The sequence below is a fragment of the Electrophorus electricus genome, chromosome 20 (genome assembly GCF_041902795.1).
Source record: "Electrophorus electricus isolate QZ-2024a chromosome 20, ASM4190279v1, whole genome shotgun sequence".
Lineage (NCBI taxonomy): Eukaryota > Metazoa > Chordata > Actinopteri > Gymnotiformes > Gymnotidae > Electrophorus > Electrophorus electricus.
In genome coordinates, this window is record NC_137516.1 from 19,442,414 (window position 1) to 19,455,155 (window position 12,742).

Consider the following 12,742-nt stretch of genomic DNA (forward strand, 5'->3'; position numbering starts at 1 on the left):
TTGGGGGCAAGCTATAGTTGGGTCACTTCTGTCTCTTTGCTAGAGATACAGTAACAGAGCAAAAAACCCAAAATTTTTAAATAAACAAAATTTGTGCAAGTAAAAATAAATGGGGAGTGTGAATGTCTTTTTCTTTTGAGTCTGTGATCTAGGAGTACGGGTGCGAGTGTGCGTTAACCCGAGCATCAAAGCAGTGATTGTGTAGACTGCCCAGACGACGGTGCAGGGTCCTGAAAGAATTGAATTAATCAAGGCCAAGCATTGTCTGCAGAGTCTTATTCTCCCGCAGTCATTCAGGACCTGTGACGACTCAATAGTCAGCGGACCACGTGAGGCAGGGCTCGCAGCTCCTTAAAAACCAGACCACGTGTGCGCCAGCTGAAAAGTTTCTCTAACTAATTGCCATAGGAAGTTGTGGTGTCTGAGAGAGAGAGGCTGTGTGATACAGTCTCTGGACGGAAGGAAGTGGGTGGATCATATTTATACCTTCCTCCCTGCCCACCGGGGCACTTAGCACTTGAAACAATCGTCAGGAAGGTTTGTTGAAAATGACTGGCTGAGGTGTCTGATAAGCCACTTTGGGCCTCCAAGGTGCCTGCGTACTGCCTCAGAGGAACGGAGATGGAACACTGCTGCTGGTTACCATCCATGAAAAGAGGAGGGGAGGGGAGGAGATCACAGAGCAGGTTCCAGTGGCTACAGTGATTAAGTGTAGATCTGAGTATCAGTGGTTTGCTGGAACAGTGAGGTGTAACTCGTGAATACAGCATAAAAACAACAGGAATTTTACAGCCTTGTAGAATAAATGCACAAGGTTACTAACAGCAGAGAAAAAGGTTAATCACACCTTTCCTGTTTTTTTAAGATTCTTTCTTACCAAAAAGACCATAGTTGATCCACAGTTCATTTAGTGGTTCAACCAAACATTCCATGAACCTCCGCTTGGTTAGGCTGGATGCTGGGAAATTGTGCAGTCAACCCTACACATCTCTGAGGAGATGCAGACCAGAAGGGCTTCTTCATTACTGGGACTACAACCTTTTGGGATGTGCTGATAACCACATACCTAACAAATTCAGATGATTGTACAGTGGAAACTAATTGGAATACATTTGATATGCTTTTATTCTGTTGCTGACTGTATTTATGCAGCGTGTGTTATTACAGTAAGGCAATTCCACAGGAGTTACCGTGTTGACAGGAATTGGGTGTACAGTAGCCCTTAACCCATGTGACCTCATTAGTTTGATTATTGCTAGATGTCACTGTACACGCTGTGGGGTCACTGATTCAGGTGAGCACCATGCCGTGTCCTCATGCACGCTCGGTCCTTGTGCACACCCGCGTTCAGCCACTCTGGTCTGGGGGGGTCACATGACCCCCACTATCTCTACTGTTCTCACAGGGCTGCTGCCGTCTGTGTTGTTCCACTGTAGACTTACTGACGGGCTGGTCATAGTGCTGTGAGGTGGTAGTCTGTCTGACGCCCTCCGTGTCTCACACTCCTGTCTCACCCTCGTGCCAACAGAGGTGTGTGTGTGTGTGTGTGTGTGTGTATGTGTGTGAGTGTGTGTGTGTGTGAGTGTGTGTGTGTGAGTGAGTGAGTGTGTGTGTGTGTGTGTGTATGTGTGTGTGTGTGTGTGTGTGTGTGTGTGTGTGTGTGTGTGAGTGTGTGTGTGTGTGTGTGTGTGTGAGTGTGTGTGTGTGTGTGTGTGAGTGTGTGTGAGTGTGTGTGTGTGAGTATGTGTGTGTGTGTGGACAGGTGAACAGCTTGCAGTGACCTAGTCTCTCGTAACACTTCATGGCCACACAGCCAGAAAACGCTATCTCCACCTGGCTGTCTGAGCAGATCAGATCTCTCTCTCTCTCTCTCTCTCTCTCTCCCTCCCTCCCCTCTCTCTCACATTCTCTGTCTGTCTGTCTGTCTGTCTGTCTTTTAGGTTTTAGCCAATACCTCAGTATACCCACTTGAATACTGCATTCTTCAGTAAATTATATCTCATGATATGAATGACCTGCAAGTTCCTTTACAGTTTTGGTAGTTAATTTTAAGGTCAGGCGTCCTTTATTTATTTATTTGTTTGTTTGTTTGCTTGTTTGTCTCACTGGGAGAATGATGACCTCAGATCAGTTTCTTTCCTTTTGATTCTAATGTACCTGCTTATGTATCAGATCACAGAACTCATGTGTAGTTCCTGCACATTCACACATGACTCGTGTGCACAGTCCCTCAGCACTGTAATGTGGGGTCTCTCAGCGCTTAATGTGGAGTAGCTCTTTCTCCGCTACAGTACGCAGGCTTTATATTCAGAAAGGGTGTGTAATTAGCCCTAGGTCCCCAGTTGGTGCCGGCCTGTAACTCCGACTGGTGTAGGACCTTACCATGTCTGGTCACATGTTAACCAGCTAGTCAGGTATGTTGGACAAAGTCTGAGTACTGTGCATCTGCCACTACCCCAACACCCCAGCCTCCGGCGTGTTGAGGTTCTAAAGGGCTGGGTGCACCTCAGAGATCTACCATAACAATGAGTGCCACTGTGTAGAATGTGGTGGTGTCCTCCTCCTTTCTGAAGAGGCAGTCCAGTTCCCTTCAGCTTCCGTCTGCACATTACACCTACAGCAGAGGAGCTGAAAACGATCAGCAGGTGTTTCTTAACCTCATGGTCGATTGTGTGATTCTTATAGGACACAATTTTTAGTCTCTGCTTAAATATTTTTATGTGATAACTTTTTAAAATGTCATTTAAAATTACTTTTCACAGTTTCAAATGTTTAAAAGTCAGTTGGCTGTGCAGTTTACTTAACACAGTTTTTAAAACAAACAAATAAATAAATAGCATGCATCCTGAATGCCTGGAGCAGCCACTTCCTGAATGTTTGTGATTGAATGATATGACCACTCAATAGCCCCACCCCCTATCTCTCACCCAATCCCCCGCCCCATCTGGTCTCCTGTGGCTAGACGTTGGCCAGCCTCCTCAGCCCTTTTCTGTACATTTTATTGTTGTTTTGCAAAGCGCTGGAATGACCAATGAGGGGGCATCAATGCAGCCTACTGCATCCAGGGTGAGAAGCCTTAGCACTGCCTCTTTAAGGTGGAATTACTTTCACCTCACAGAGATCACATGAAGGGCACTGTGGGTGATTGGCTGTGCCAGCAATCTCAGTGGGGCAGAGGAGAATGGAACTGCTCTCATTGGCTTGCTAAAGCCCCCTGCTGAGGGGGAGGCAGTTTGTAACAAATACTCTGGGTGGACCAGCATCTGGACACGTGGACGTGTCTGTCATAGCTGATGTTTACCTCTCACACTCTTACGTTTCCTAAATCACTACAGACATCCGTTAGCAGCTGTGGAGCGTGTGGCGTTATCAGCTTTGTTTTTGTTTGTTTCTGTTCCACTCTGTATTTATTCAGGTGTGACGTATGATTCTGTGATCGGTCCGTAGTTTCCTTATAATGCTAGGTTGCATAAAGCACCATCCAAAATATTCAAGTAAAAAAGAATTATATTGTAGTTTAACAGTTTTTGAATTTAATTCTTCCTTGGATATCTAGTGACATCTTCCCTCTGACTGCTTTCCAGAAAACCATAAATTTGTTATTTTAAAAATGCTTTTGTTTGATTGTTTGAAGCTCTACCACCTACTGAAGAGTGTTGCAGTGCCCCAGAGTCAGCGCTGTAGTCAGACTCCCAGCCAGTCACTCGGGGTCTGACCTGGAGCCTCATCTTCTCTTGTGGTGCAGGAATTCCTCCCTGAAGAGAAGGTGATGGAAGATGCAACATTTGGGACGTGACCTCTAGGGTCGGGTGGGGGGCGGGGGTCAAACGGATTGGGAGGAGGTCAGCCTTCCAGTTGACAGTGGACCTTATATAACTGGAGGTGTTTGGACAGATGTCTTCAGCTGTCTCCAAACATGCTGCTTAAAGAACTCTGTGTGTCTCTCTGCCTTGGCGAGATGACCTGTTTCAGCTCGTCTCAGTGATGGTGTAACATAACATGAACTTTCCTTCGTAGCTTAATGTCTTTGCTCCACTCGTCCTTGTGCATTAAAGACTGTATGTGCTGTCCTGGTTGTTTGATTGGGGAGTCTGGACATGCAGCTTTGTGACAGAGAGAAGGCCTGTTTTAAAGAGTGTATACCCATCTATACAGGTCTGTTATACCCATCTATACAAATCTGTTATAACTACATATACAAGTGTGTTATAACCATCTATAAAAGTATGTTATACCCATCTATACAAATCTGTTATAACTACATATACAAGTGTGTTATAACCATCTATAAAAGTCTGTTATACCCATCTATACAAATCTGTTATAACTACGTATACAAGTGTGTTATAACCATATATACAAGTCTCTTATATCATCTATACAAGTCTCTTATATCATCTATACAAGTGTGTTATACCCATCTATACAAGTGTGTTATAACTACATATACAAGTGTGTTATAACCATCTATACAAGTGTGTTATAACCATCTATACAAGTGTGTTATAACTACATATACAAGTGTGTTATAACCATCTATACAAGTGTGTTATACCCAGCTATACAAGTGTGTTATAACCATCTATACAAGTGTGTTATACCATCTATACAAGTGTGTTATAACTACATATACAAGTGTGTTATAACCATCTATACAAGTCTGTTTTACCCCTCTATAAAACTGTTATATCCTTTTATACAAGTCTGTATAGTTACCCATATAACTATTATATCCTTCTATATAACTGTTATATCTATACAAATCTGTTATAACCATCTATACAAGTGTGTTAGAACCATCTAGACATGTCTGTTATATCCATCTATATAACTGTTATATCATTCTGTATAACTATCATCTATACAAGTCTGTTATACCCAGCTATACAAGTGGGTTATAACAATCTATACAAGTCTGTTATACCCATCTATATAACTTTTATATCCATTTATCTAACTTATACCCATCTATATAACTATTATATCCATCTATATAACTGTTATATCATCTATACAAGTCTGTTATATCATCTATATAACTTGCATCATCTATACAAGTATGTTATACACATACACATACTATACACATCTATATAACTGTTATACCCATCTATATAACTCTTATACACATCTATATAACTGTTATACACATATATATAACTCTTATACCCATCTATATAACTGTTATACACATCTATATAACTCTTATACACATCCATATAACTGTTATACACATCTATATAACTTTTATACACACACACACACACACACACACACACACACACACACATATATGTATATATATATATAACTGACGTTTGTATACAGTGGCAATGACACTACAACAGTACCTCAGTGAATGTATGTGTTAGGTAGGTGTATGTGATGGAGCGACTTGTAAATGGACGTCTTAAGTTTCTTAAAAGAAAAACACAATGTAAGACCAAGATGTTGGTAAACACATATTTGAAATGTTGGTGAAAAGCACTTGTTGCTTTATTCCATGCTGTCTACAAAAGCTCAATGCAGACTCTTACATGAGTCACAGAAATGCTGTTTACTGGAGGCCAGAATGTACTGGACTGGGACAGTGATTCCGACTGTTGTGTGAAACAGTAGTGTAAATAGCTGTGTATGAGCAATGAAACTGTTTACGTATGTTGAGTGACATGGAGTGTGTTTAGGTGTGTTGGGTGACATAGAGAGTGTTTAGGTATGTTGAATGACATGGAGAGTGTTTAGGTATGTTAAGTGACATGGAGAGTGTTTAGGTGTGTTGGGTGACATGGAGAATGTTTAGGTGTGTTGGGTGACATAGAGAGTGTTTAGGTATGTTGAGTGACAGAGAGTGTTTAGGTATGTTGAGTGACATGGAGAGTGTTTAGGTGTGTTGAGTGACATGGAGAATGTTTAGGTGTGTTGGGTGACATGGAGAGTGTTTAGGTATGTTGAGTGACATGGAGAGTGTTTAGGTGTGTTGGGTGACATGGAGAATGTTTAGCTGTGTTGGGTGACATAGAGAGTGTTTAGGTGTGTTGGGTGACATGGAGAGTGTTTAGGTATGTTGAGTGACATAGAGAGTGTTTAGGTGTGTTGGGTGACATGGAGAATGTTTAGGTATGTTCCATGCTGTCTACAAAAGCTCAATGCAGACTCTTACATGAGTCACAGAAATGCTGTTTACTGGAGGCCAGAATGTACTGGACTGGGACAGTGATTCCGACTGTTGTGTGAAACAGTAGTGTAAATAGCTGTGTATGAGCAATGAAACTGTTTACGTATGTTGAGTGACATGGAGAGTGTTTAGGTGTGTTGGGTGACATGGAGAGTGTTTAGGTGTGTTGGGTGACATAGAGAGTGTTTAGGTATGTTGAGTGACATAGAGAGTGTTTAGGTATGTTGAGTGACATGGAGACTGTTTAGGTGTGTTGGGTGACATGGAGAGTGTTTAGGTATGTTGAGTGACATGGAGACTGTTTAGGTGTGTTGGGTGACATAGAGTGTTTAGGTATGTTGAGTGACATAGAGAGTGTTTAGGTATGTTGAGTGACATGGAGACTGTTTAGGTGTGTTGGGTGACATGGAGAATGTTTAGGTGTGTTGGGTGACAGAGAGTGTTTAGGTATGTTGAGTGACATAGAGAGTGTTTAGGTATGTTGAATGACATGGAGAGTGTTTAGGTATGTTAAGTGACATGGAGAGTGTTTAGGTGTGTTGGGTGACATGGAGAATGTTTAGGTGTGTTGGGTGACATAGAGAGTGTTTAGGTATGTTGAGTGACATAGAGAGTGTTTAGGTATGTTGAGTGACATGGAGAGTGTTTAGGTGTGTTGGGTGACATGGAGAATGTTTAGGTGTGTTGGGTGACAGAGAGTGTTTAGGTGTGTTGGGTGACAGAGTGTTTAGGTATGTTGAGTGACATGGAGAGTGTTTAGGTGTGTTGAGTGACATGGAGAATGTTTAGGTGTGTTGGGTGACAGAGTGTTTAGGTGTGTTGGGTGACATGGAGAGTGTTTAGGTATGTTGAGTGACATGGAGACTGTTTAGGTGTGTTGGGTGACATAGAGTGTTTAGGTATGTTGAGTGACATAGAGAGTGTTTAGGTATGTTGAGTGACATGGAGAGTGTTTAGGTGTGTTGGGTGACATGGAGAATGTTTAGGTGTGTTGGGTGACATAGAGAGTGTTTAGGTGTGTTGGGTGACAGAGAGTGTTTAGGTATGTTGAGTGACATGGAGAGTGTTTAGGTGTGTTGGGTGACATAGAGAGTGTTTAGGTATGTTGAGTGACATAGAGAGTGTTTAGGTATGTTGAGTGACATGGAGACCGTTTAGGTGTGTTGGGTGACATGGAGAATGTTTAGGTGTGTTGGGTGACATGGAGAATGTTTAGGTGTGTTGGGTGACATGGAGAGTGTTTAGGTGTGTTGGGTGACATGGAGAGTGTTTAGGTGTGTTGGGTGACAGCGAGAGCCAAGCTGTTCCTGTATTAAATGATTCCCTACATTAATTCACCCACTTTTCTCTGTATCTGGGAAGTTTTCTCTCTTTCTCTCTGTGCCAAGATTAGTTTTCTTCATCTCCCGGAAAGTTGCAGACTCCAGGAATAAATCTGAGTGGCACACGCATGCCTGCCCCTCTGTGATGGTGGCACTGATGCAAGGTGCCAGTAATTGTGTGTGTGTGTGTGTGTGTGCGCACACGTGCATGTGTGTGAGTGAGAGAGAGCTTATGAAAAAGGGCAGATGGTCGCAGCTGTGCTCTTCCTCGTGTTCCTCGTCTTACACTCACCTCATCACTCATCACCTCTAGAGCACCTGGGAGAGACTGAAGATGGAACCAAATGTGAAGGTGACACAGGACTCGCAGAAACCTGAAGCTAAGAGCAGTAAAAGAATAAAACTTCAGATGAAATAGTTTATGCACTGAGGGCTTTGAATGTGATGTTACAGTTGAAACATATTAATATTAAAATGATTTTAAAAAGGTTGGATTATAGGAATGTCTGTAAAACTGTAGTTTGGGAGTGCAGCAGACAATCAAACCTGTTTGATGACTGAGAACCAGCTGCACTCGTGAAGTCACATGCAGCGTGAGTGAAACAACTGGGAACATGAACTCAGATGCTTGCTCACACACACACACACTCACACACACACACACAGCAAGCGAGCCAACAACACTGAGCACAGGTGTCCAGCTGTCTACCAAGTACACACACACACACACACACAGTTGTGTGGGAACTCGGAAAAGCACAACAGCTTTGACTTTGCCACTCCTCAGTGGAAGGAGGGCTGTGATTACGTTATTACTCAGCAACATGTTACTTTATCCATCGTGAAGCTGGGTACAAAGAAAAGGCAGAAACTAAGTATTGTTGGTAGATTCATTTTTGGTCCTGATCAAAGGCCTAAATAAGAAATGCGTGTGTGTGTATGCATGTGTGCATGCATGAGCGCGTGTAAGTGTGTGTGTGCGTGCGTGTGTGTGTGCTTGCTTGCTTTTCTCTTGCTTCACTGATGGCCACATAAGATGCAGCCTCTCTTCCACTGGGAGCTATTGGTCAAGGCCCTCACACTCAGGTGTGTGTGTGGGGGGGCACATGGAAGACAGTGTAATTGTTACATTTTGTCACCTAAGGGAATCCAGTCATTCCTCTGAACACAGCTGTAACCTATACATGTTTGTCTGGAGTCCTTCATACATTACCAAGCATATTTTATAAAGGGGAAGCCATTCCACGCAGCCTTAATCCCTAACCCATAAACCCTAACCCCGTAACCCTTCCTTTAACCGTAACCCTTAACCCTAACCCTAAACCATAACCTTCTATATATCCTAACCCATAATCCATAATCCCATAATCCCTTCTATATATAATATATATAACTGCTTATATATACCATAGCCTTCTATATATCCTAACCTTAACCCATAATCCCTAACCCATAAACCCTAACCCCTTAACCCTTACTTTAACCCTAACCCTTAACCCTAACCCTAAAGCATAACCCTTAATCCCTAACCCCTAAACCCTAACCCCGTAACCCTTACCTTAACTGTAACCCTTAACCCTAACCCTAATCCCTAACCCCTAAACCCTAACCCCTTAACCCTTACCTTAACCCTAACCCTTAACCCTAACCCTAAAGCATAACCCTTAATCCCTAACCCATAAACCCTAACCCCGTAACCCTTACCTTAACACTGCCCTCTTAAAGATGGCATTTATCACAGAATCATTTAGGTACAAAGAACTCTAAAGCACTGCACACAAACTGAAATCCAGTAGGACTGTGAGGTGGCGACAAGCCCCACCCACTTCTGTGTGTTCAGCTACAGTGGGTGCTCTGGGGTTTGGTGTCCAGTTATTGAGAGAATGAAGGAGTGAGAACAGAGACTCTGTGTGGTTCTGGTCTAACGTTTCTGATCTGTTCCTCTGTCCCTTCAAATTCAGGATTCATCCTTGATGACTTTGTGTCTGAGATATAATGATGTTTTGTGGTTTAATAAAGTGCAGGGGATAATGTCTCAGTCTGTGTGTGTGTGTGTGATCCAGAATGGAGCAGTTCCTGGAGAACAAGTGAAGAAGGATGAGAACTCCCGCAGAGGGAACTGGGGGAACCAGATCGAGTTTGTCCTGACCAGTGTGGGCTACGCAGTTGGTCTAGGGAACGTCTGGAGGTTCCCCTACCTCTGCTACAGAAACGGAGGAGGTCATTTCCCACTTCACTCTCACCTCAACCCCTTTCCACTAACATTATTTTTGTGTAATTGAGTCTTATATTGTCTTTTGTTCTTATTTTGGTGTGGATTGATGGATCTAATAGTTTCCATCAGTCGTGAGCAGTTCTGGTGGTGCTGCCATAACAGGGCATGATCACCAACATCCTGCAGCCATAGTGGCTCTGCCTCCCTGTGATGTCACGGCCCTACCAAGGCCACTGCTAATCAGAGCACCAGGAACTTGAACCAGACCAAACCAAAACAAGACCGGTCTCTCCTGTTCTGCACAAGCTCCAGTGCACCATGTGTGTTTAAGAGGGTTAGAGATGTATAGATGATGAGGGTTTGGGTCTTAACAGATTTTAAAGTGAATTGTGATTAAAATACATTTTCACATTTGCGGTCCTTGAAATTTTAGTTGTTATTCTTGAAAAGCAGTGTTACTGAAACCAGCAGTGTGCAGTACTGGAAGCAACGCTCTGTACTGGGTATCAGCAGTAAGAACTCCATGGAACTTGGTGTGTGATGCTGGTGTGTGATGTTGTGTCCCAGGTGCCTTCATGTTCCCGTACTTCATCATGCTGGTGTTCTGTGGCATCCCGCTCTTCTTCCTGGAGCTGTCCTTCGGCCAGTTCACCTCGCTTGGCTGCCTTGGTGTGTGGAAGGTCAGCCCCATGTTCAAAGGTCAGCTGCTTTTCATGGTCCCTCTGCACTGAGACACTCCCATTTTGACATCTCTGTGACATCACAGAGACAGTCCCTCTGTGATATCATTGTGACATCACAGAGACAATCCCAATGTGACATCACATTGACTTCACCAAGACAGTCCCATTGTAGCATTACAAACACAAGCTACTGGATACTGTAAATGATGTCACTTAAACAGAAAAGGTTTACAAGTGTTTAGGGAGTTGAACTGCAACCCATCGGCTAAACCAAGGTCGATTTGTTTATCAACAAAGTAGACTGGCTTTGTCCCAGAAAGTATGATCAGTGAATTGCCAAGAAAAGATTTTCAGTTCAGCAAAAAAAGAGGAAAAGATTGCCAAAAATGAAAAGTCTTTGCAAATGCAAACTTCAAACAACTTACAAAAAGGTCAAGCCTGACAAATCCCACACAGTTTCTGCGCTAGCTCTCAGATTCCACAATTATTCCAGAAACAGCAGAGAGGCATATGATCCAAAAAAAAGAGAATTCTCTTCCTTCTAAGGAGGGCAGTGAGGCGGGCAGTGAAGCGGGCAGTGAGGCGGGCAGTGAGGCGGGCAGTGGGGCGGGCAGTGAAGCGGGCAGTGGGGCGGGCAGTGGGGCGGGCAGTGAAGCGGGCAGTGAGGCGGGCAGTGGGGCGGGCAGTGGGGCGGGCAGTGAGGCGGGCAGTGAGGCGGGCAGTGGGGCGGGCAGTGAGGCGGGCAGTGGGGCGGGCAGTGGGGCGGGCAGTGAAGCGGGCAGTGAAGCGGGCAGTGGGGCGGGCAGTGAGGCAGACAGTGGGGCTCCAAACAAACATCCCTCCCAGGCTTTCTTCTCCCCAAGAGGACAGTTACCAAACTATGTTCAAACTAATTATATTCAAATTGAGAGTCCCAGTTCCTGGTTAAACAGAACCAAAAAGGCAAAAATGCCTTGAGAATAAATAATAATGACCTTATTCATTGTATTAAGACATACGCCTTCACAGTAAAATTTTCAAAAAGGGTCATTATAACACATGAGAATTACAATGTTCTAAAGAAGTGAATGCACCTTCCATGAGCCTGTGTGCAGTGTTGCCTTATCACGTTCTGTCTGACCCTTCCAGTTTGGAAAAGCTCTAGAGATCCTCTAGACTTGTTTATGGCTGTGGTAGATCTAAATATGAACCCGACACAGATGAATCTCAACCCCACTGCCCCGTTTAATCCATGACTGTTTTTTTCTGCGCCCTGACCCTCCTTTCCTCCTCCGCCTTGCAGGTGTGGGTTATGGGATGATGGTGGTCTCCACCTACATTGGCATCTATTACAATGTGGTAATCTGCATTGCCATCTACTACTTCTTTATGTCTATGACCAATCTCCTGCCCTGGACGTACTGCAACAACCCCTGGAACACGCCGGACTGCAGCGGCGTAGTGGGCACGGCGCACACCAACGCCACACTGGCCAACGTCTCTGCTGCACTGTCCGCTGTCACCAACATGGCCAACCGCACCAAACGCACGAGCCCCAGCGAGGAGTACTGGAGGTTGGCGGTGCCCACTCGGTTTCAGCTCAGTGTTGCGCGCACACACAGTCACACTGGGAAACTGGTTATTTATGTAACTGGATTATTTGTTTTCAGACTGCTGACTACAGTCATTCTCTTGAGCAGTTATCTGTCCAAGCCTGGCTAGACCAGCGTGTTTAACCCTGATGCAGTGAGATTTCCCTATTCATGCTGTTGTTTCACTGTGCTGTTTCAAGAACCTCAGCTTTAACATGCATGCAGTTCGCTGCTCGGTTTCCTGCATGGTAGCACTGGTACTGGTGTATTGGTATTGGTGTATTGCTACTGGGCCCAGTTTGCAGGAAATGCTTCAGCCGCAGTATCCAGTATAACAGAACTTTCCAGAGAAAACGTAGCAAAGGCTTTGCTGTATGCGTTGGTAAGGATGGTTTCTGACAGCAGGCTGGTTCTGTTGCTGCAGCGTTTGTGTGAGATTAGACGTTGCAGTACCGGTGGGTCCTTCATTCTGACAAGCCCGACTCAAGCAGGGACGCTCGAGGAAGAGGCTGGCAGACAAGCAAGACAACGGGACATGATGTTTTTGTTTGGTGTGTGTGTGTGTGTGGGGGGGGGGGGGGGGGGGGGCGGTGTTCTGAATGTGCTTGCAGAATGGGAGGCTTTGACAGGGAGGTGTGTGTGTGTGTGTGTGTGTTGAATGACTTTATAAACGGTTTGTGCCTAGCTCCTCGAGCTGTGCTTATCTCTGAACTATGAAAGGCTTTTCTGTTGTTGCCTTCTATCAGTTTAGAAGCTCATTGTGGGGTCTAGGTTGT

At 44.3% G+C, this 12,742-nt stretch overlaps 1 protein-coding gene across 4 annotated transcripts in view; it reads left to right on the forward strand.

Moving 5' to 3' along the window:
- slc6a9 (solute carrier family 6 member 9) overlaps positions 1 to 12,742 on the forward strand; it is a 36,080-nt gene that overhangs the window by 18,771 nt on the left and 4,567 nt on the right. For all 4 annotated transcript variants that reach the window (XM_035536314.2, XM_035536312.2, XM_081703641.1 and 1 more), the window contains 3 exons: positions 9,561 to 9,717; positions 10,280 to 10,411; positions 11,678 to 11,948. In XM_035536314.2, the coding sequence (XP_035392207.1) occupies positions 9,561 to 9,717; positions 10,280 to 10,411; positions 11,678 to 11,948 (560 nt within the window). The remainder of the gene's footprint in view (positions 1 to 9,560; positions 9,718 to 10,279; positions 10,412 to 11,677; positions 11,949 to 12,742) is intronic.